Below are 23,444 nucleotides of genomic sequence, written 5' to 3' on the forward strand. Positions count from 1 at the left end.
ATGTGCCCTCTGATCATGGATAATCAGTCTAATGAAAGAAGTTTCATTCTGTCAGGATTTAATGAGATAATGAATTTCACAGTACCCCTCTTCTCAGTTACTTTACTGTATTACTGTGTGATTTTGTTCTTCAATATTTCTCTTGTGCTGCTCATTGTCTTGGATGAAAGCCTCCATGAACCTATGTACATTTTCCTGAGTAGCCTTTGCATTAATGCACTTTATGGAACCACAGGTTTCTACCCCAAATTCCTTTCAGATTTACTGTCGTCTTCTCACAGAATCTCCTATGAAGGGTGCCTTTTACAAGCTTTTATCATGTATTCATGTGTGTGCTGTAATTTGTCTATTGTAGCTGTCATGGCCTTTGACAGGTATATGGCTATATGTCGACCTCTGCACTACCACTCTTTCATGACTAAGAGGAGGCTTTCACAGCTGGTGTGTTTCTCCTGGCTGACACCTTTCTGTGTTTTTGCCATTAATGTCCTGCTTACAGCAAGACTCAAGTTATGTGGTATAAAGATTCAGAGAGCCTTGTGTCTAAACTGGTTAATTGTTCAACTTGCTTGTCCTGAAGCTGACACTTTTTCAAATAACATAAGTGCATATGTGATACTTGTCATTATTGTGTCTCATTGGCTTTTCATAATTTGGACTTACTTATATCTTATTAAAACATGTGTGAGGTCCAGAGAGGACAGAGTAAAGTTTATGCAGACCTGTGTGCCCCATCTGACTTCTGTGATCATAAATTTCACTGTAATGGTTTTTGATTCGATGTACTTGCGCTTCGGCTCCAGAGATTTATCCCAAAGCCTCCAAAACTTCATCACTCTTGAATTTGTCATCATCCGTCCAGTTATGAATCCTCTCATGTATGGATTTAAACTCACCAAAATACGAAACAGAATCTTGAGTTTAATTTATTTGAAAGGGAAATGATTTCCATTAAGGTTAGATTTCCTTATTTAAAATAATTCAAAAATATTCAAAACAGATGCAGCAATATAAATACAAGTCTTTCTGAAGGCACTTGATTCAGAAACATTTAGTCATGTTTGCCTTGTCTAAAGCAAACATATATTTGGACTAGACTAATTTTACTAATATTCTTTGTTATATTTGTCATAATATGACACATATTTGTCATATATGTCATATTTGTTCAATCCAGCACGAATGTTAAATGAAAACAACATTTTTTTCATGTTTTTGACTAAGAATTTCATTTTAAAAAGGATTCTGCATGATTGTTTAAGTACTGTTGTAAAATTCATCTATATACCATTCAGAAATCATCACAAATTGATATTTCATTTCTTTGCCTTGCTGTGTCGTGATGATCAAGGTATATTAGCTGATATATAACACGTTACATGTATAAATATAAGGATCAGTGTTATTAGGTTGTAATTTTTTCAGTAGTATTTATTTATTTATATAGGGGTTTTTATTATTTTGGAAAAATAGTAATAGTAATTGAACTGTTACCTACTTTTATTTTGGCAGTTTTTTGTTGTTTTTAAATTTATATGTATATTTCTCTCTGTACATTAATTAATGACACCATAATTCTGTACTTTTTGAAATCTGATCATATATCCCCATTGCTTGACATACTGTAGTATTTACTACTTTAACAATTAAAGTTTTGTTTAGCATATCAAGTATAAAATTGTATTTTTCAATCCCATAGCATTAAATTAAAAAAAACCAACAAAAAAACAATGCAATAATAGTATTTTAACAGTAACTCCCTTCTCTTCTACTCCTTCCTCGCCTTATCCTTCCAACCAACCCTCAGCTCTATCATATCTTCTTTCTAATAGCAGATCCTCTAAATTCAAAGTGAAATATATTTCTAAAGCACGTTTAAAACAATAGCTTTTGACTAATGTGCTATCATGTAATAATAATAATCAAATGACAAAAAAAAACACGGGACAAAATGACAGAATTTAAGGAAGGAAAAATAAAAAGAGAAAACATGAGTAAGAAATACCACAAAAAAAGTAATCAAATCTTCTGATTTAAAAGACAAAAAATAAAAGTGGCTTTTCAAATGGGTTTTAACCTTCCTGCCTTCTTGGGACCTTTTTGTGCCACTGCTATGTGTTAAATGGCTGCCATTTCCACTGTGTTCAGTGGAATGTAACCAAACTTGCCACAGGATAGTTTTTACCTGTCAATGTTAATATTCCAGTGTGAATTCCTTAAATCAGCCTAAAATGGCTGAGCAGCAGAAATCCCCACACCCATCACCCTGGGGACCATTTTCTGCCCATTGACTTCCATTATAAACGCTATTTTTCAACCCCAAATTATCATCATATGATTTTATTTTTTCTTCTTTTCTTGGATGTCAATGAAGACTCAGGGCCTTGAAGTTTTAATTTTTAAATTGCAAAAAAAATGCAAAAAAAATAATGGCAGGTCAAAATGTATGTTGGTGCCAATCTTTGGTCCATCTAAAGGCCTACTTATAATGACAATCACATATTACTTCAACTGGTTTTTTGTGGAAATATTTAGTTTCGTTTTTTGGTTTTTGGGGCTTATAACACAGGGCGCTCATGTAATAACACTGGGATTTGAAGGGTTAAAACAACGAAAATATAATTAAAACTTTACATGAATATTTCAGGGAGAAGTAGTTTTACAAGGTTGGCTAATTTAAAGTGGAATAAAATATGGATATATGGTCTTTTTATGGCGTGGCTGAGAATGGTCCCTAGGGTGATGGGTGTGAGTTTTTTAAAGGATGGCAGGAGGGTTAAAAATGTCTAATGTTGGGGTGATCCTGATGTGAAAGGGCATTTTGTTCCACAGTTTAGGAGCAGCCACAGCAAAGGCCCGATCTCCTCTGTGCCTTAATCTGGACCTCAGGAAATGTAGGAGCATGTGGTCTGCAGACCTCAGTGATCTTGAAGAATTGTACAAATTAAAAATATCAGAAAGGTACGAAAGGGCGATAATCCATGAAATACCTTAGAAACAATTAATGAGCTAAATAAAGCTTCTACAAGGATAAAGATCTGATATGATCCATTCATCTCACCTGCTGTATTATACTATTTCCAAACTGTTTGGTACAAAGATAAATCAGAGGTCAAACCAGATCATCAAGGAACTATTATTTGTAAATATAGTTTCATTTTAAAAATGTAATAATTTTAATCATTTTGAACAATTAAAACGCTTAAAATGTAAGACTTCCCTCAAAAAGAATGAAACCATCACTACCGCTACTCCTTCCATCTTCACAGTCATATCTATCTCCTGCTCCTTCACACACATGTATTCTATACATGCTATACATATGCATACTATACATCGCATCTAAAGTGCTCTTTCTTGTCATGAAGCCTGAAGTCATACTACTGCTCACACATCACTCTTCCACCTTTACAGTGCACCTGTTTTATTGTTTATTGCAAAAACCTGACTTGTTGCCTGCAAAACGCAAGTAAGTACAGGGTACTGCACCTTAGTCACTCCATAACAAGACCCGCACCCCAGAAAAGTACAGGGTACTTACAGTGTACTTGTTTCATTGTTTGTTGCAAAAGCCTGACTTGATGTCCTCAAATTGAACTTAAATACAGGGTACTTTCACCTTTGTGGCAGGTTGTGTTATAATGTGTTACCTTTCATTAGTTTACATAAATTCATTACATATGTTTGTGACACACGCTAGGCACAGATACACCCACACACAGGTCGTTGTCATCAGATCCCACATTTATTAAGAGTGTGCACTGAATTACAACAGAACACCGTCTGACAGCGGTCGGTTTCCCCAGCGTCTCTCTCCTCCGCTCCTCTCCACCTCACTATATAAAGGAAAGGAAAACCACCATCAGTCCAAAATCGCCATCAGCTGTTCTTACCAGCACCGCCCCGTTGAGCTCACTGCACCACTCCTCCCCTGCAGCCGCGCCCCGGACCACACCTCCGCCACAATGTTAAACTATAAACACTTAAAATCATATAGAGATCAGTCTCAATAAGCATATGCATCAGCGCGTTCTTCTGGTTTTTACACATTAAATAAAAAATGAGTGAAACTAAGCACATTTCCTGCACATTTTTTTAGGTTTGTGGTGGCAGATTTCTTTTCTCATGTATTAGTCACATATTTAATCATATCACATTAGTTACAGTAATATCACTTTCTCACTTTATTATAGTAAGAGCACTCCTGTCACCAGGTGCATGTGGAATGTTAGCACAATGAGGCCATTGTAATGGGAGACATTAAATATATAGAGGGACTCTATATCTAGAGTATCAGGGATGTAAATCCGGCTGCAAATCCTTAGGTGACAGCCAAGTAGAAAACAAGGTTATAATTCTCTCTGTGAGGGAGAAGGTATACACCCCCGTCCTTGGGAAGGACTCTTCTGTCCTTGGGTTTATTGTTTTTAGCACTTTGTACCAAAGCAAAGGCTGCAATGCCACTCTGTCTGTCTCTCTCATCATGGTCACCTAAATGCAGCGCACAGTAATGGCAGGTTTTGTAATATGCACTGTTAGTTGATTATTTACCTGCTGCATTAACGGGAGAGGACGTGCAAACGTTACCGCTGCTGCTGGGTTGAGTTTCATGAGTTCGGAGCGGAATTAAAAACACAACATTCATTTAAGGTTATCGCGTGTTTTGTGAACAAATGCTTTTGCATATTCGTAGTGTTTCCTCCCTTAAATGAAATATCTGCTTTGTCATCCGTTCTCGTAAAGTATAACCAAACTTTTGAGTGTTTGAGCCACTTAGGCGCCGTGTTTCCTGCCAGGTAAATGAAGCTCCGCAACGTGGTGACATCATTCGGGGCGACTGGAATCGATAAGGGAATCGTTTGTTAAAATGGCCAACAATTCCAAGGAATTGAAACAGTGGGAACCGGTTCTCAACAAGAACAGGGTTTCGATACCCATCCCTAGATGTAAGCATCAGTTATTAATTAAAGCCAGAAGCAGTGACTGCAGCACTGCGTGGCAAGTTCTAATCCCTATAGCATGTTGTTTCACCTAAAAGCAAAACTTTTCCTGTGATGTTTCTGGCTGATTTTAGGGTTTTGTTTTAGTACCAGGCTGATTCTGCCAGTTAGGTTTGTTTTCTTTTTCTAAGAGAAAGACTGTTTTGTTGTGTTTTTTACACTCAGACATGTCTGGAACTGTGCCTAATATGTTTTTGGGGTTTTTTTTGCAACAGTGCACTTAGGAAAAAACCTGCCAGGTATTATCCCTCTGGTGGTGATATTTTGTGTGCTGATGATTTAAAAGCAGGCTTGCAAGATTGGGAGTAAAAGCGCTATAAAACACTTTAATTGAGAGCAAATATATGGTGAGCTTCTCTTTAAATTACAATGGGCTTCTGAGGAAATTCACCTAAAGGGGCGCTGACCATATTAGATGGTAAGACCTGTGTTTAAAAGGATTGTAGCAATTCAATCCATTTCAAAAGCAAAAAGAATTGATTTTATTTTTGGAATGACGTAATATTGCTGTCAGTGGATACTTAAATTAGGGCGCGGTTTTCCACTATCAGTAACGATTGGTAAAAACTAAGTCAACTAAGAGTGACCTAGACAACGCTAGGATGCAGCTGAACAGCTGAGGCAGTGGGGAGGTGGAAACTGGACTATGAAGTGGCCGGGGCACTGTAATGAGAGGAGAGCACAGTCAACTGGATCCGGCAGACAATCAGTGATCCTCCACAGTTAAACTGAGTTGCCTTACTTGGTTTTAGGTGGAGGTGACAGGTGGGGCGGAAGGCCCGGATACAGTCGAGGCGTGGGGAGGCAGGCAAGTGAGTGGCGGGCCAGTTGGCAACGTCGTACCAGCAGCAGGTGGCCCAGGTCCAGGAAAGCGGGGATGAGGGAGCCAAGACCCCCACTCCAGGAGCTACCTCTGAGGACAAGAAAAACAGGTAAGTCTTCACACGGGTTCTGGACAAAGCACTCAAACACCACTTGACTAACATGGGATAGCAGATACTCAGGCGATGAACGGTTGAGTGCGCAGGTCTTATATGCTGCCGGAATAATTGCCCACAGGTGGTCAGCCAGGGAGGAGCAACCAATCTCCGCCTAAAGGAGGAGGAGCCGCTGTTGGAGACCTGCAGGTACCCACCCAGACCATGACAATAACAGGTGCAGTGGCCAGAGTATTGCTGGAAAAAAATCATCCCAAGGGTGGAATCTCCAGACTGAGATTGAGACTGGGTGCTGATCAGAAGTCTTCAGAGACCCAGCGAGAAGTAGGAAATATTCATGGCATAGCTGACAGCCCAAGCAGTGGTTGAGGTCAAAGGTCCTACTAGTGATCATGAGAAGATTCAGGAACCACAGCAATAACCATAAAGCTGTGCTGGAACGAGAGAGTGAGGGGTGAAAAGAGCACCCTCCTCCAACAAGGGCGTGCTAAGCTCCAACTAAGCGACTGCAGAGCGAGTCTCTGTGCCAACCAAGAGGGATCAGCGAATGAATACAGATGACAACTGATTAATCAGTCAGGCAGTTACATATGTTAAACTATAAACACTTAAAATCATAGAGACATCAGTCTCAACAAGCATATGCATCAGTGCGTTCTTCTGGTTTTTACACATTAAAATAAAAACTAAGCACATTTCCTGCACATTTTTCTTAAGGTTATTGTTGAAAATTTCAGGGAATAAGTCATTTTTTCTGCTTCTTTTAGGGTTAAACATTATACAGAAGCCAGGTTGTTAGTGTGAAATACATTCTCATTTACAAAATATTTAAATATTCTTATCTTTTACAATCTAAAAACCAAAGGAAGACTCATTATAACACAGCTATATTGTGTATTTTTGAAGGAAGGGAAAAGTATGTTGCTTATCAAACATATAATAACCTTAGTCACTGTGCTGATGTTTTACACTCAAAACAAAGGTCCTAATAGACAATCTATTAAAGCTCTATAGAGAGCAGTTACATAAGACACAAAGAACTTTATTCGTAAAAGTGAATTTCATTTTTTTTTTTTTATTCAGCTCAACAAGTGAAAGCACCACTTACATCATGCTGACCACGTAATTGTGGCTGACACACAGAGTATATAAACCTCTGGTGACATACTTTGTCACTTAGACAGTACACAGAGAGATTTCATTTCACCCTGACTTTAACTTGTAAAAATGTCATTTGCTCTCAGTTTGAAATGACACCTAGTAAGGTAAACTAATATTTTATTATGGATAATGTTTCAGTAATTACTGTTTTTACTCTCTCAGGTTTAAGTGATATTGCAAACTACAGGGTCATTCTCTTTGTTCTCACTTTACTGTGTTACTGTGTGATTTGGCTGGTAAATTTGACGATAATTGTCACAGTCATTGTGGATAAAAGCCTTCATGAACCCATGTACATCTTCCTCTGCAATCTGTGCTTCAATGGACTCTATGGGACAGCTGCATTTTATCCCAAGTTTCTCTATGATCTTCTGTCCACCACTCATGTCATCTCTTATGCAGGATGCCTTTTACAGGGTTTTGTATTGCACTCTTCAGTTTGTGCTGACTTCTCTCTTCTAGTTCTCATGGCCTATGACAGATACGTGGCTATATGTCGACCTCTTGTGTACCACTCTCTGATGACTACACAAAAAATTTGTATTTTAGTATTTTTTGCTTGGCTTATTCCCATTTACCTTCTCTTCATGAGCACAATAACAACAGCAGTGTTGAGGTTATGTGGCTCACACATACCAAGAATCTACTGTGTAAACTGGTTAATTAATAATCTGGCTTGCTCTGCCTCTGTAGCAAGAATTGTTATTCCTGCTTTTAATTACACCTTTTATATCGGCCATGTCCTTTTGGTTTTCTGGTCTTATGTACATCTGATCAAAACATGTCAGTCATCCAAAGACAACTGGAACAAATTCATGCAGACATGTGTACCACATTTATTCTCTTTAGCAGTTGTTGTTCTGTCTTTTCTTTTTGATATGTTATACATGCGATTTGGCTCAAAGGAAATACCACAAAGTTTTGAGAATTTCATGGCAATGGAAATTTTCCTCATCCCACCAATTATTAATCCTCTCATGTATGGATTTAAATTGACACAAATAAGAAACAGAGTTTTGAATTTTATATGTGGTAAAAGTTCAGCTTTGAGACTAAAGTCATGAGTGTTTCCGCAGAGAGGGGCAAAGAAATCTGTTGATATATGTACATATGTGATTTAAGCGAAATGTGATCTGTAGTGTAAATGAATAGATACTATGACAGATACACATTTCCAGACTGTTTTCATTAATTGAAATATAAGTAGAATTTCCTTTTGGTTCTGAAATTTAAAAAAGAAAACAACACACATTGAAATTAAACACATTTCCTGTACATTATTAGTTTCTGTCTTGTATGGACAAAAAAAAGGTTTCATGTGGTTACATCTTTTTCTGATGTTTAGCTTCTTTTTCTGGTTGACTACAATGTTTTTACTCACCTAGTTTTGTTACACTTAATTATAGTATCCTTGGGTCTAAAATTTTATTCTCAGGTAAGTATCAAAATGGTACTAAAGCTCTGCCAGAGGTGGGAGTTGAAAAACTCTCTGACCTAGGCCTCTGCACACCTTTACTTTGAAAACAGTCTTTTGGGTTTTCTTTACATCCAAAATTAAGTGGCTGTCATCACACCAGGCTACAAACCACTGTACAGGGAGTGCAGAATTATTAGGCAAGTTGTATTTTTGAGGAATAATTTTATTATTGAACAACAACCATGTTCTCAATATCAAAGCTGAATGTTTTTGGAAGTAGTTTTTAGTTTGTTTTTAGTTTTAGCTATTTTAGGGGGATATCTGTGTGTGCAGGTGACTATTACTGTGCATAATTATTAGGCAACTTAACAAAAAACAAATATACCCATTTCAATTATTTATTTTTACCAGTGAAACCAATATAACATCTCCACATTCACAAATATACATTTCTGACATTCAAAAACAAAACAAAAACAAATCAGCGACCAATATAGCCACCTTTCTTTGCAAGGACACTCAAAAGCCTGCCATCCATGGATTCTGTCAGTGTTTTGATCTGTTCACCATCAACATTGCGTGCAGCAGCAACCACAGCCTCCCAGACACTGTTCAGAGAGGTGTACTGTTTTCCCTCCTTGTAAATCTCACATTTGATGATGGACCACAGGTTCTCAATGGGGTTCAGATCAGGTGAACAAGGAGGCCATGTCATTAGTTTTTCTTCTTTTACACCCTTTCTTGCCAGCCACGCTGTGGAGTACTTGGACGCGTGTGATGGAGCACTGTCCTGCATGAAAATCATGTTTTTCTTGAAGGATGCAGACTTCTTCCTGTACCACTGCTTGAAGAAGGTGTCTTCCAGAAACTGGCAGTAGGACTGGGAGTTGAGCTTGACTCCATCCTCAACCCGAAAGGGCCCCACAAGCTCATCTTTGATGATACCAGCCCAAACCAGTACTCCACCTTGCTGGCGTCTGAGTCGGACTGGAGCTCTCTGCCCTTTACCAATCCAGCCACGGGCCCATCCATCTGGCCCATCAAGACTCACTCTCATTTCATCAGTCCATAGAACCTTAGAAAAACCAGTCTTGAGATATTTCTTGGCCCAGTCTTGACGTTTCAGCTTGTGTGTCTTGTTCAGTGGTGGTCGTCTTTCAGCCTTTCTTACCTTGGCCATGTCTCTGAGTATTGCACACCTTGTGCTTTTGGGCACTCCAGTGATGTTGCAGCTCTGAAATATGGCCAAACTGGTGGCAAGTGGCATCTTGGCAGCTGCACGCTTGACTTTTCTCAGTTCATGGGCAGTTATTTTGCGCCTTGGTTTTTCCACACGCTTCTTGCGACCCTGTTGACTATTTTGAATGAAACGCTTGATTGTTCGATGATCACGCTTCAGAAGCTTTGCAATTTTGAGACTGCTGCATCCCTCTGCAAGATATCTCACTATTTTTGACTTTTCTGAGCCTGTTAAGTCCTTCTTTTGACCCATTTTGCCAAAGGAAAGGACGTTGCCTAATAATTATGCACACCTGATATAGGGTGTTGATGTCATTAGACCACACCCCTTCTCATTACAGAGATGCACATCACCTAATATGCTTAATTGGTAGTAGGCTTTCGAGCTTATATAGCTTGGAGTAAGACAACATGCATGAAGAGGATGATGTGGACAGAATACTCATTTGCCTAATAATTCTGCACTCCCTGTATATCAAAAAAGTAAATGGTTATGTTCTCTTCTTTGTGAAGCAAATTGTGAAAAGGAGTAACCTGCCCTGTCCCTGGCACGACCTTAAGGAGCACTGGTACTTAATCAATTAAAATTAATAATACTGTTCCAGCTGATGATTTGTACAAATGATACCATTTATTTGAAATGTCTCCACTCAATTTGATTTGCTTTTGAATAAAAATAAATAAATTAATAAATAAAGACTGGAACGTCCTAACCACAGAGCAAAGATCAACAAAAAGCAGCCAAGCATAACTTGTGGGTCTTCAAGGTAATTTAAAAACAAAAATGTCATGCTATTTATAACATCAGCTGTACCCTATCCTTGTAAACTATAATGGATCTTGCCTTCTGTATACATTTTCCTTTAAGACACCTAAAACACATTTATTAAAACATTTTATAACTAAAGGTGTTACTGTTGGTACGAGTCTAGAGTCATTTCTAAGAGTCAATGGAATTTGGACTGAGTAGCCACATAGCCACCAGTAGCTTTCCCTCACTCTCACGTTCTCGTGTGACGGATTGTTATCATCCTCATCTAAACTACATACTGGTTGACTATTTTCATCCTCTCTCTCGGCTTGCTCTGGTTCAAACTGGAAAGGTTGAAAAGAAGCCATTTCCAGTGCACTGCTAACTGTGAACTCGATGCGGTACAACCGTGTGACGTCACTACCCAGAATGCATTGAGAAGTAAATGACCTGGGGCTCGCTCGGGCCCCTTTGGAGGTGGGGTGCCCCCGGCCTCTTGGCCTGGGGCTCGGTCACTCAGGCACAGCTGGGGGCCGGCGGAGCTCACGGGCGCGTCACTGCAACTCCCCCTGACTTCTGCTCCGCGGCTGCTGGGCGAGCCCTCATCTGGGACTCTCCTCAGCTCTTACTGGGACAGTGGCGCGGCTGCCCCTCTGTTGGTCTTCCATGGTCTCTTGTGTTCTGGGGGCCTCTGGATGTCTGGAGTTTTGATCTCCTCCATACCCGCTTCACACCCTGGAGGACGGGGCTGTGGCCCCCCCACACTCCCTAGCAGATCATTACATGGAGAAACCTTTGGAATGCAAGCATGCTGATCCACACAGGTATGCACACATGGGTATTCACAGACGCGGACTAAAGCTTTCTTGGCTGCTGCCTCAAAGCACACTGTGCGCTGTCTATCTTGCGTGCTGCACAATATCGTTTATTACTTAGTAAATACTGATATCTATGACTAGATAGTTTATTGTGATGGTATGGTGCTTTGTTTTCTCTATTATTATGTTGCTTTTTGTTGTTTGCTGTCTCCTCTGTTTGTTTTTGTTTGTTTGTTTGTTTGTTTTTTTTCTCCATACAGGTGACCCAGGAGTTTTTTTTGTTTGTTTTTTTTTTTGTCTCTCTTCCCCCCCCTTCTCACCGTCTCTTCTCCCCTTTGGTTTTCTTTCTTTCTCTCCCCCTCTCTCTCTCATTCATTCCCCCTGTCCTATTTATTAAAAAAAAAAAAAAAAAAAAAAAAAAAAATGACAAAGGATGAACTGAAGCTCTGCCATCACGTAATGTCGCATACTGCTGTTTCTGATGTCATTTAGAAAAAAAAAAAAAAAAAAAAAAAAAAAAAAGAGAAGTAAATGACAATGGCGGCCTACTGGTAAATCGGTTTTATATAAAATGTGCGTAAAAGGAAAACATTTGACGTATTTTAATGCCACATATATGTTGTTGAAAGCACAGTGCATATTTTAGCGCAAACATGTGTTAATAGGGTTCCCTTTAAGGGTGTCCTACTCCCTACCTTTACAGGGACTTCATTCTTCTATGTAGCGTCATATAAAATAATTTATTAACAACAGTCTGTGGTTCTCTCATGAGGCTGGATGAAGTGGGCAGGATGGAGGATCTAAAGTGCAGACTCTCATACGAAAAATAAATTAAAAAGCAGCTTCATTGCTGGACTTAAGAAATACAAAAAATAAACTGGAATGAACTGGAAATTAATCAAACAGTAAAACAGTGTTTTCCAAAACAGAAAGCACTGGATACAAGACCCAGGAACATGAGAGAATTTTATTTCTCTGCTTATTGAAATAATGAAAAGCTTCACCCCTTAATACTTATGGTTGAAGTAAAATGCAGCACTTTAAGCATTTCACATGGTGAAGAGCAACTGCGTATTATTCAATCTAACCAGTAAGTAAAGTCTATAGAGTAAGGCGTGTGCTGCTGTCATCACCATGGCACCATGAACAACTACAAAATTGAACTTAAATCCATCTTGTCTTGTCCTTTAGTCATTTTTTTTCTTGTTCCATAGACCAACAGAGGCTGAATTCCCAGGTGTGTGTTTTGTTGTTGAGCCAAAGGCAGTAATTAACAGGAGGTGTAGAGGAAGAGCAGATAGTGTTAGGGATGTAGCTACAGCAGCTCTTTCCTCTGTACACTCACAAGTTGTTACTTGTGAGTGTACATCAGAAAGTCTACATCAGAAAGTACGTGGTTTTTCATATCATGGATAATGTGCATAATGTAAGAAGTTTCATTCTATTAGGATTTAATGAGACGATTAATTTCAGAGTACCCCTCTTCTCGGTTACTTTACTGTATTACTGTGTGATTTTGTTTTTCAATGTCTCTCTTGTGCTGCTTATTGTCTTGGATGTAAACCTGCATGAACCTATGTACATTTTTCTAAGTAGCTTTTGCATTAATGCACTTTATGGGTCCACAGGTTTCTACCCAAAATTCCTTTCAGATTTACTGTCGCCTTCTCAGACAATCTCCCATGAAGGGTGCCTTTTACAAGCTTTTATCATGTACTCATCTGTCTGCTGCAATTCATCCATTTTAGCTGTCATGGCCTTTGACAGGTATCTGGCTATATGTCGACCTCTGCACTACCACTCTTTCATGACTAAGAGGAGGCTCTCTCAGCTGGTGTGTTTCTCCTGGCTGACACCTTTCTGCATTTTTGCCATCAATGTTGTGCTTACAGCAAGACTCAAGTTATGTGGTACGAAGATTCAGAGAGTCTTATGTCTAAACTGGTTAATTGTTAAACTTGCTTGTCCTGAAGCTGACACCTTTTCAAACAACATCACAGCATATGCAACAGTTATCATTTATGTGTCTCATGGCTTTTTTATCATTTGGACTTACACCCATCTTATTAAAACATGCGCAAAGTCCAGAGAGGACAGGGCAAAGTTTATGCAGACCTGTGTGCCACATCTGACCTCTTTGATCACATTCCTGTCTGTAGGTGTTTTTCAGTTTGTGTACATGCGATTCGATTCCACAGATTTGCCTCAAAGCCTCCAAAATTTCATCGCTACTGAATTTGTGATCATCCCTCCACTTATGAATCCTCTCATATATGGATTCAAACTCACCAAAATACGAAATAGGATTTTGGGTTTAGTTTGTTTTAAAAGAAAATGAAACACCTTCAGAGTTAAGAGTTTCAAAAATAAAAAGACAGCAAAATCACAAAAATGTACATTATTTTGTTGAATATGACTGATAAGAGCGGGCCTCGCAAAACCAGCTAACAATGCAACATCTTATAGAACTGTTTTACATGTTATATGTGTGAATACAATAGACTTTTGTATATTAAAAGCTTAGGTTTAGTGTGGTCAATTCTTTCAGTGTTAGCGTTTGTATTAATATTATTTTGTAAAGGTTTTTATCAAGAGGAGAGATGCAACACCATTTGACCTTAGAACTGAAGAAGCTTTTCGGATGAGAGGTGAAACGTCTTCAAGCAACTTAAAGAAGTCCAGACGCTTTTCTTTCCAAGCTCCTTAGACTACGATGACCTGGATGACTGAGAACCTTCACAGACAAACCAGGGTTTATAGGGTAACTCTAGGGTTTATCTATATATTCCCTTATTTAAAAAGTGTCTGTGTGTGTTTTATTGCTCTCATTTTATATAAAATGGAGATGTGATGTATTAGACACAGAAAGGGTTCATGTTCATATTTGTTTACCGTAGGTAGTTTAAAAATAAACTATAAACTGAGATAATTGACAATTTAGTCAAAATTAATTGAACAGTAATGTTGTTGACTGAGAGTCTGTGTCTTCAGAAAGAGTTATATTTTTATTGTTGCATGTAGTTTAAACATTTTCCCCTTGAGAAACACCACCACTAATAATAATAGACCCAAGCTTTTAATTAGATAATAATAAAACTGGAGAAAGCAAACTGGAAATGAACCAAAAAAATGGCATTTTAAAAAGTAAAAAAAATAAAAAATGAAATGAATGAAACATACAAAGCATATAGCATACATTATCTGAGGTGGTATATTTACACATACAACATGCTAATAAAATGCTATAAGATGCTGCATTTTAGTGTATCTTATGAGGCCTGCTCTTATCACTCGTGCAACAGAGTAATGTAAATTTTTGACATTGAACCTTATTATCTTTTTTCAAATTTGAAAATAAAAAATCTATCCTCTTTAAGAATTTCCACCTTACTATGGTGAAGTGGATTGTGTGTCCCATTGACTTCAGGGGCTATGTGCCTGGCTGTGTTTTTGCCTGCTGGCTGTTTGAAGGGCCAGGCAAAGAACGATTCAGATGAAACCTTATAAGAGGAAAATCAAAGGAACAGTTTACGAATTCCCAGGTGTTTGTTTTATTCTTGAGCCTAAAGCAGTACTTAACAGGAGATGTAGAGGGAGGGCAAACATTGTTAGGGATGTAGATCCAGCAGATGTGTGCTCTGTACACTCACATTTTTATTCAACTAAGAAGATAGATGTGTTCTCTTGTCACGGATAATGTGTCTAATCTAAGCAGTTTCATTCTGTCAGGATTTAATGAAACAGTGAGAATATAATACCCCTCTTCTTATCCGTAAGGCCAGTTATGTTGTGGGGATGGAGCTGGACTCCCTCAAGGTGGTGTCGGAGAGGCGGATGCTGTCCAAGATAAAGACAATGTTGGATAACACCTCCCACCCACTCCATGACATGCTGGTCAGTCACAGGAGCACGTTCAGTGAGAGACTGAGATTACCGAAAAGCACCAGCCTGTGGCTATCTCCCTGTACAACACATCCACTTAACACACTGTTTACTGCTACAGCTACACATGTTTCTTTTTCAACAATTTATTAATAAGTGATTTTATGTATGTATATATATATATATATATATATATATATAGATATATAGATATATAGATATATATAGATAGATAGAACAATATTTTCTATGAATTTGGAATCCACACAGTGGGTGGCTGCTGCTTTAAAAGCTGCCTCCCTTTTTTCAGATAGGGTGCTGTTGCAGAAGGATATAGACGTATAGCACGAAATCCTATAACCAAGTAGCCAGTATAGTATACAGGAACATCTGCACTGAGTATGGCCTGAAGGTCCAAAAGTTAAACATGAATCCAGCAGGCAGAACAGTGTGTGGTAGGGGTGGGAGAGGTCACGTATGTGTTTGTTTGCTTTGGTCAGGCATCATCCCAGATGTGGGGAAGTGGAGTCCCATAAGTATTCTCTGCTGTCCCCACCACTATATTCAGGGATTGCCAGTCTAAAGCAAAGCAGGCTCTTGACCAATCAGAGATGCAAAGAGAGTAGTAGAGATGGGAAAGGGAAGGTGACCTTTTCTTAATTGGGGCAAAAGGCTCTCTTTTACAAGAGCTCCACTGTGCAGTGAACAGGACAGGTCTATCTGTACGCCCAGGAGTTTCGTGCTGCTGGCCATCTTCACTGTGGTGTTGTTGAAAAGAAGTGATATGTGACTGTGCTGGCTCATGCTGATCTCCTTTTTTTATTCAGTATTTAGTGTTAAGGTGTTATTACAGTTCTGCAGTTGGTTCACCTGCTAACTTATTCATTGATGTCCTGGATGAGACTCACAATAAATTATTATTCTATTCTATTTTATTCTATCAGCATTCTTCACAATTTTGTTAGTGGGCCTCGCCTCAGACCCACTAACAAAAATGCCGGACTGGTACTTGTGTTTTTACCTTTTTAATATTACACACTAAAAAAAAAAAAAAAGGTAAAAACACTCTGTGTGTATGACTGAGTGAATGAGATGAGTACAAAGTGTTTTGAGTGCTCAAATTGAGTAGAAAGCCACTATGTAAGTACCAGTCCATTTAAAAGTACCAGTCTGGGTCACCTGTATGGAGAAAAAAAAAAAAACAGAAGAGAAAGCAAACAACAAAGAGCAACATAATAAAAAAAAAAAATAATAAATAAATATTAATATTACACACTAGGGCAGCACGGTGGCACGGTGGTTAGCACTGTTGCCGCACAGCAAGAAGGTCCTGAGTTCAATTCCACCATTTCTGTGTGGAGTTTGCATGTTCTCCCCGTGTTTGCGTGGGTTTCCTCCGGGTACTCTGGCTTCCTCCCACCGTCCAAAGACATGCAACTTGTGGGGATAGGTTAATTGGATAATCCAAATTGTCACTAGGTGTGAATGTGCAAATGAATGTGAGTGCGAATGGTTGTCTGTCCCTGTGTGTTGGCCCTGCGACAGACTGGCGACCTGTCCAGGGTGTACCCTGCCTCTCGCCCTATGACACCTGGGATAGGCTCCAGCGCCCCCCGCGACCCTGAAAAGGATAAGCGGAAGCGAATGGATGGATGGATATTACACACTCTGATGGATCCATTGGGGGCAACTCGGGAGGAATCTGGGGGAATCAGGGAACAATCCATCGATCTTCCAATTGATAAACAATCCAGTTTAACAACAGAGCCCGAGAGCGCCTGAGCAACAGTATCTGCTAACCTCTGCTAACTAGTATTGCTGAACTAGTATTTAGTCTAGTATTGAGCACTAAATGGCCTGAGGGGAGAAGGAAGCCAAGAGTGTACAACCTGGTCTTAGGGTATTTGCTGGTGTGGTAGCCTCAGCCTCTATGGATCTTGTACCTAGGGCTTGTTCCTGTGCTGCTATGATTAGTACCTTTGTGCTGTCTTTCAGTCTCGCTTTATAGGATTTCTTGATACCAGTCACCTCTTCTATCTTCCAGTGGTACATACCATTCAGGGACCTTTGCTTCCATGATGATTCCTCTTCTTTTATCTCGGGTTTCTGCTGCCTGAAGTATTCACTAAGCACTCTATAGGTCGTGATCATTTTCCTGATGTACTCCTGGATCTTTGTTGTTTCATCCTGGATAGTGGTCCTGTAATTCTCTAATTCCTTTCACTTAGTTTAGTCTCAGGGTTGGGGTGGACTTGTGGTGAAACCATTCATGCCTTGTTAGGAGCTTCGATGTTTTGGGGTCCGTGGCTTCTTTCTCCTCCTTTGTCTCACTGATTATCCCAACAGGGTATTTGATGAGATGTTGATTGCCTAAATCTTGCATTCTTCCCATTCAGCTGTCTCCTCAGGACTTGCCTTACTTTCTGCAGATATTTGGTGTTTGCTGCCTCCCAGGGACTTGTTACTTTCCAGCTCTTTATTCTTGAGACTATGCCTTGGATATCTGCCACTGTGATGGTTACTGGAGCCTGTTCAGGGAAGCTGGTGTGGTCTTCACTCCGATCTCTCTAGTATACCTCTTCAAACGGCAAGCCAAGGTTGTGAGTCTTTGCTTGGCAGTTACCAAGTAGGAATGGGTACTGGTATCCAGTGCCATGATGGCACAGGTTGTGACATAAACGGTAGTAACCAGACCAAAAAGTAGAACACATTTCGGTGCTTTATTTCAGTGCTTTTTTTTTCCTGAGATGTCATACACTTCAGATTCTAGCCAATCATTTTACCTTTCCAAGGATAGTAGGCGGGCCCAGGTACGTACGTTCTTTTAGAGCAGAGCTACAGATTAAAAATGCCCAAGGCGAAGCAGTCAAAAGTCTGGCTGTACTTCACAGCAAAATATGCAAACTCAGCAGCCTGCAACAAGTACTTTAAGGTGATACTGTGCAAAGGAGGTAACTCCTTGAATCTGACGACGAACCTGGCGACTTATAGTGTTTTGTTAAAAGCTGAGAAATGAACCGTATTTGATAGCTTGCTGCGAGACCTCACACCGAGCACATCTACTGCGGGTATGGTGCCTCGGACCCGGGGTTAGCAACATCCCCCAAGAACCCGCGGAGGAGAGTCCAGGCCCCTAGCCCTGCCGGTGTAGCAGAAATGATGACGGATGATGATGGCAGCAGCAGCCGTTCTCCTCTGGGTCAGTAGCTTAATGTAGTTCGTGTTTAATTTACGTTGTGTAGGCTAACCACGTTATTAAATCAATGCATGTAAGGTGAACTAGCAAACACTGTCGTAGTTACATGCGGCTGTCTTCTTGTTTGATGGCAGGTACTCCCTTCACCCTGGCCAAAAAGGCTAAAATGACCAAAGAAAAAGTGGGAAACAGCAACAACAACATGAGAGGTTTTTGGACAAAGTTTGTGTTTATTCCATTGTTTAAGCACTGCCTCCAGCCAAGAACGATACCATATATGCCCTATAGCTGCAGAAAGGGCTAACATTGTTATCTTTTTACAAAAAACAGCTAAACATGAGAGGTTTTTGGACAAAGTTTGTGTTTTCCATTCTTTAAGCACCGGTTCGAGCACCGGTTCGAGCACCGTTTAAGCACCGGCACCATTTCAAAAGTACCGGTTTGGCACTGGTTTCGGGTAAAACCTAATACCCATCCCTATTTCCAAGGCCTCAAGTATGATTTTATTTCTTCGTCACACCTTTTTGCAGCTCCGATGTTTGGCTCACTTCCCTCCATCTTGTCTTGGCTTCTAGTCTCCTTCTACAAGGAGGGTACTGCTCCTTGTAGCTGTTCATCTTGTAGCCAAGCACCTCACTGATCACTGCTGCCATAGTGTAGATCAGCTGGTTGGTTTCGATGATAGTCACAGTAGGGATTTTCCATAACCTTCAGATGGTTCTTCATATGGGCTTTGTAATCAGCCATAGAGGGTCCAGGTTTCCAGCTTAGCAATGATCATATCTGTCAAGTCAGGTGTTCTTACAATAAACACCTCACACACATCAGTTGGCCTTGGCACTTGATACCCAATCTCGGAGGGTCGAGATGATATCACCCCCCTGACCTGACGACCTTGTTCCCCCCTGGTGTAGCATTCGTGTTGTACCTTGTCGATCTTTAGTTGTGATAGCAGTTTTTTCTTCCAGATGTTGAAACACTGAGCAACCAGTTGTTTCGCCATTAGTCCAGATGTTATGTGTAGTGGAAGTGCAAAATAAGTTGCAGGTGCGGATAATCACCACATCATAGGAGGGAAAGTAGCACAAAACACAAGACAGGGCCTAAGTAAAATAGGAAGTTAGCAATAATAACTAAACTGAGAAACACAAAGTAAAAGTATAAACTATAAATAATAAACTGATCTAAATAGTAACTGGAACAATTAACTCAATACTTAAAATACTAATACAAGAAAAAATACAAGATGAAAATGTAAACAAACAAACTAGGCATTAAACAAAGAATATTTAATAATAACAGAACAAAATTCTATACACTGAACCCAGGACCAGAACACCTTAACCACTGTACACTGCAAAAATCAAATTTATAAAACACTACAGGCCAGACATCTAGAGTTAACATAATCTAATTTTTACAGCAATTTTTACATAATTCATAGTTAGAAAAAATATTACTTAACAAGTTAACAATTCACAAATTCTTAAAGTTTTCTAATATCAAAAACACTCATCTGTGAAGGTTCTTCAGTTCTAGGCTAGACCTGAAGAAGCTCTCGGATGAGAGGTGCAACGTCTTCAAGCAACTTAAAGAAGTCCAGAAGCTTTTCTTTCCAAGCTCCTTAGACAATCAAAAATACTCAATTACTGAAACTGAATGCAATTTTTTTTATACGTACGGAAACGAGTTATTAGAGGACCGGCAATACACTGTAAACCCGAATAAGTTACCAGAACTCAAAAAAATTGAGGCAATCGATTGCCTCAATTTTTTTGAGTTGATCAACTCAAAAGCCAAATTTTTCCAGAACATAAAAGTTTGGATTACATGGTACTTGTATCTTTTGAGAACGGTCAACTCAAATATTTGCAGTTAATATGACTTAAAGTTTCAAGTTTACAAATTCAAAGAAATAAGTTCACAGAACTTATAAAAAATAAGTACACAACTACAACATTTTTATGTTAACAAAACTCAAATGTTTATTAGTTTGTGTTGTCATTATTTTAAGTACACGTTAGTCAAATATGTTGACTACTTGATACTTAAAAACATGTGACCCAAAACTTAAAATTTTTGAGGCAATTGATTGCCTCAATTACACTGAGTATCGGTAACTTAATATGCAAAAGTCATAAACATCTGCCATTGAACAGTATCTTGCCTGCTCCCTTTTAGCACTATGTTGAAATTAAATACATTTTAAAAAAAAAATTACATAAATTAAAAATAATTAACAAAAACATTTATAAATTAAAATAAGTAGACCAAAAATTGTTTAGTCAGGAAAACTGTCAGAGTAATGAAAAATAATAATTAATAATATCAAAATGTGCTTTTGGCTCTCTGGCTAATATCTGAATAAGACAACAAGGCAGCAATTTGAGTGAATTACAATGCTATTTGTTTTACATTAACCAGTATCAAACAGTGAAATTTAGGTCATCTTGCGCAGCCCACAATGTTTTGGAAATAGTATTACGAAAAACATTAAAAACATACAAAACATTAGTGTTGCTTTGCATTATGTTAATGAGAACAAAGGCACGTTGTATAGTTTGGACCTATTGGCTGAACACCTGTAGAGTAATCTAATAATGTTTTGAGGCATTATTTAGATGAAAGGAGAGAACTTTGAACTAGCCTTTTATAATGCTTCACCCTGCATCCTTCTTTCAGATGAGTTCCTACATAACCAAGTCATTCTTGAGGGTCTGTAACCTGGGTGACAGTTTACCACTTTCTAGACCAAATAAAATCTTTTGAGTAAATTCTAAAGTGTTGGTCAGGGCTTTGGGGTAGCTGAGGTGAAGTGCATAGATCAGTCCAAACATTACTAGGAAGGCTTCACCAAATCTGGGGAGACTGAACACAGCATCACTTTCAATGACGACAGAGATTTTCACAGGTTGGTAGTGAACTGGACTTGTTGTGTGATGGTCACTGATGACAGTGAAGAGGGCCACTTCAACACCATCAAGCTCCAACTCATCAGATTCGTCCTGAATTAATGAAAAAGAGATACTAATCACAATCTAACCCAAGAAATACAACAGACGACATATAATTTCTCATTTTACCAACTCCCACTGAGATCCAATACCTCTTTTACAAGGGAGACCTGAGTCTCACTGTAAGAGGTGAAAAACAGAAGATCCATGTTCTGCACACATAAATCAGCTAATTCACCAGAGAATCAAGTGGTGTGAGATAGACTGAAACTAAGCTAAAGGAAATACACAGGAGTAGACTAAACAAAGGTAAGTCCAAACAGTGCATCAAAATACATGTTTGTACTTTGATGCACTGTTTATATACACAGTAGTATCTGTTAGATACTTAAGGACACTCACAGTGCAGGTTCTGAAAAATCCAGAGACATCCTCATGCAGATAGACAGGAAGGGCAGGGAGAACGGTAGTGCACTTGGTGTGGATATCATGGATTTCCTATTTCCAGATAAAAACAGAATTTTATATACTGGTGAGTTTACTGAACAACAACAAAAACAACAGTCAAATCAGAACATATGTCCACAAATAACCTGTTCACATCTTTAATACAGTCAGACAAATAGCAAACACAAAGTGGAGTAATAGCAAAATTCAAAAAGCTCATTTAAATCATTGAACCTGTCCAATGTTCCACTGGTTCAACCTATGAAATGTGTAACAATCTATTATTACCTGTTCATTGTGAATTCTTAGAATTTCAACCAGGGCATCTGCTGTCTTCCCAGTTTTTGATGCCCTGGCTGAATAAGGTCATCAGTCGAGGAAGATGGCGGTCAAGTTCAGCGTAGAATGTATTGGGCAGGTTCTGATTTGTAATCCGCTGAAACTCTGCATACAACTACAGCAGAAGGACAATACAGTTCAATTTGAAGAATCTCGCACATCTTTATAAAGCAGCAAAAAGCTGCCACATGAGTAAGAATTACAATTTTCATTTTAAACAGAGCTGATCCATATTACCTCAGACTCCATTTTTAGAGCAGGCCAGAGGTCCAAGAGCTCCTTCACAACCCTAACCCTGCACATATAGTTTAAAATATAGCGTTTCTAACAAGAAAACTGCTTGAAAGCACTCTCACTGCAGACAGGCATCTCCGTTGTGTAACTGCAGGGACAACGGGCTTGTTTGGACCCAACTATTCTGAGTCATGAGAGGGGGTTTAAAAATTTAGAGAGATTAAAATACTTTGTTTCATACTAGGCGACCGGGCGCCACCTCTAGAGCAAGTAGTATCTAACTTTTTAAACCGCCTGCTACCCTCATTACAACAACTTAATGCTAGCTCTGCAAGCGCAAAGTTTCCTTCGGGGAGAGCAGCAAAGCACATAAAAAACACGGACCGACATTTCTGCTATTCTTTTCGACACGCACCCAAAATACAACTAAATATTCGTATTTTAACAATAAACTAATATCAACATTGAAAACTTACTGTAAGTCCAGTGATGCTAGTTGCTGCCGTTAGGTCCAACTTTCTCCAGTCGTCCATGTTGCCTCTTTGGTGCTGTTCCCGCCCATATACCTTTACTTCTTCTGTGTTTCGTATTAATGCTCATTAGCGCCGCCTTCCGCTTCGGAGGGTGAATCAGAGATTAACTCGGAATAAAAATTGATTCCTGGGCCCTGTTTCAGGAAGCCGGTTTAGTGGAAAAACTGAGTAAGTATACCCTGAGTTAACGAAAACTCTGGGTTTTCGGTTTCACAAAGCGAGTTCAGCTGCAGCCTGAGTGAGTCACTATGACGACACACGCCGTGAAGCTAACCTGCCCCCTAGCAGGTTTACCACAACTAACCCTGACTGTCTCCGCCCCTTTGTTGGAAACCTGACAGTAGGAAGTGTCGGACATGGCGTGCCACTTCCTTGAAGAGCCAGTAGATCGTGAAGCCCAAATTCTCCGCAGAGCTCTCCGCCGGGAGAGAGTGATCAGAGCGCGTTTGGACATTTTATCATTTCCTGATGATTTTCTGTGCGAACGTTACCGTTTCTCAGCACAATCTATAATTTATTTGGATAACATCCTCAG

The 23,444-nt window shown here is 39.3% G+C and overlaps 3 protein-coding genes and 1 long non-coding RNA gene across 4 annotated transcripts; 3 read left to right on the forward strand and 1 right to left on the reverse strand.

Annotated features, from left to right (window-relative positions):
* On the forward strand, nucleotides 1-945 carry LOC146557029 (olfactory receptor 6F1-like). The gene has a single exon (XM_085249525.1). It carries the CDS (start codon nucleotides 1-3, stop codon nucleotides 943-945), a length of 945 nt encoding a protein of 314 aa, XP_085105651.1.
* A 5,908-nt stretch (nucleotides 946-6,853) lies between these two features.
* On the forward strand, nucleotides 6,854-8,163 carry LOC146557030 (olfactory receptor 11A1-like). The gene has a single exon (XM_085249380.1). The coding sequence runs from the start codon at nucleotides 7,222-7,224 to the stop codon at nucleotides 8,161-8,163; it is 942 nt and encodes a 313-aa protein (XP_085105506.1). The 5' UTR covers nucleotides 6,854-7,221.
* A 4,560-nt stretch (nucleotides 8,164-12,723) lies between these two features.
* LOC146557031 (olfactory receptor 4B13-like) lies at nucleotides 12,724-13,662 on the forward strand. Its single transcript, XM_085249485.1, has one exon. It carries the CDS (start codon nucleotides 12,733-12,735, stop codon nucleotides 13,660-13,662), a length of 930 nt encoding a protein of 309 aa, XP_085105611.1. The 5' UTR covers nucleotides 12,724-12,732.
* An 8,099-nt stretch (nucleotides 13,663-21,761) lies between these two features.
* LOC146557032 (uncharacterized) lies at nucleotides 21,762-22,901 on the reverse strand. The gene is made up of 4 exons (XR_014888972.1): nucleotides 22,853-22,901; nucleotides 22,380-22,437; nucleotides 22,092-22,257; nucleotides 21,762-21,854 (listed from the first exon to the last, which is right to left on the reverse strand). It is a non-coding gene; the product is annotated as an uncharacterized LOC146557032 (long non-coding RNA).
* Nucleotides 22,902-23,444: the final 543 nt, after the last annotated feature.

This window comes from Mchenga conophoros, linkage group LG16 (genome assembly GCF_057382185.1).
Source record: "Mchenga conophoros isolate Kocher_MC1m ecotype Shallow Benthic linkage group LG16, M_conophoros_male_GT1.1, whole genome shotgun sequence".
Classification (NCBI taxonomy): Eukaryota; Metazoa; Chordata; class Actinopteri; order Cichliformes; family Cichlidae; genus Mchenga; species Mchenga conophoros.

Excerpts from the sequence above, each read along its gene's own strand:
- LOC146557029 (XM_085249525.1), top strand. The coding sequence starts at position 1 with ATGTGCCCTCTGATCATGGATAATCAGTCTAATGAAAGAAGTTTCATT.
- LOC146557030 (XM_085249380.1), top strand. The coding sequence starts at position 7,222 with ATGGATAATGTTTCAGTAATTACTGTTTTTACTCTCTCAGGTTTAAGT.
- LOC146557031 (XM_085249485.1), top strand. The coding sequence starts at position 12,733 with ATGGATAATGTGCATAATGTAAGAAGTTTCATTCTATTAGGATTTAAT.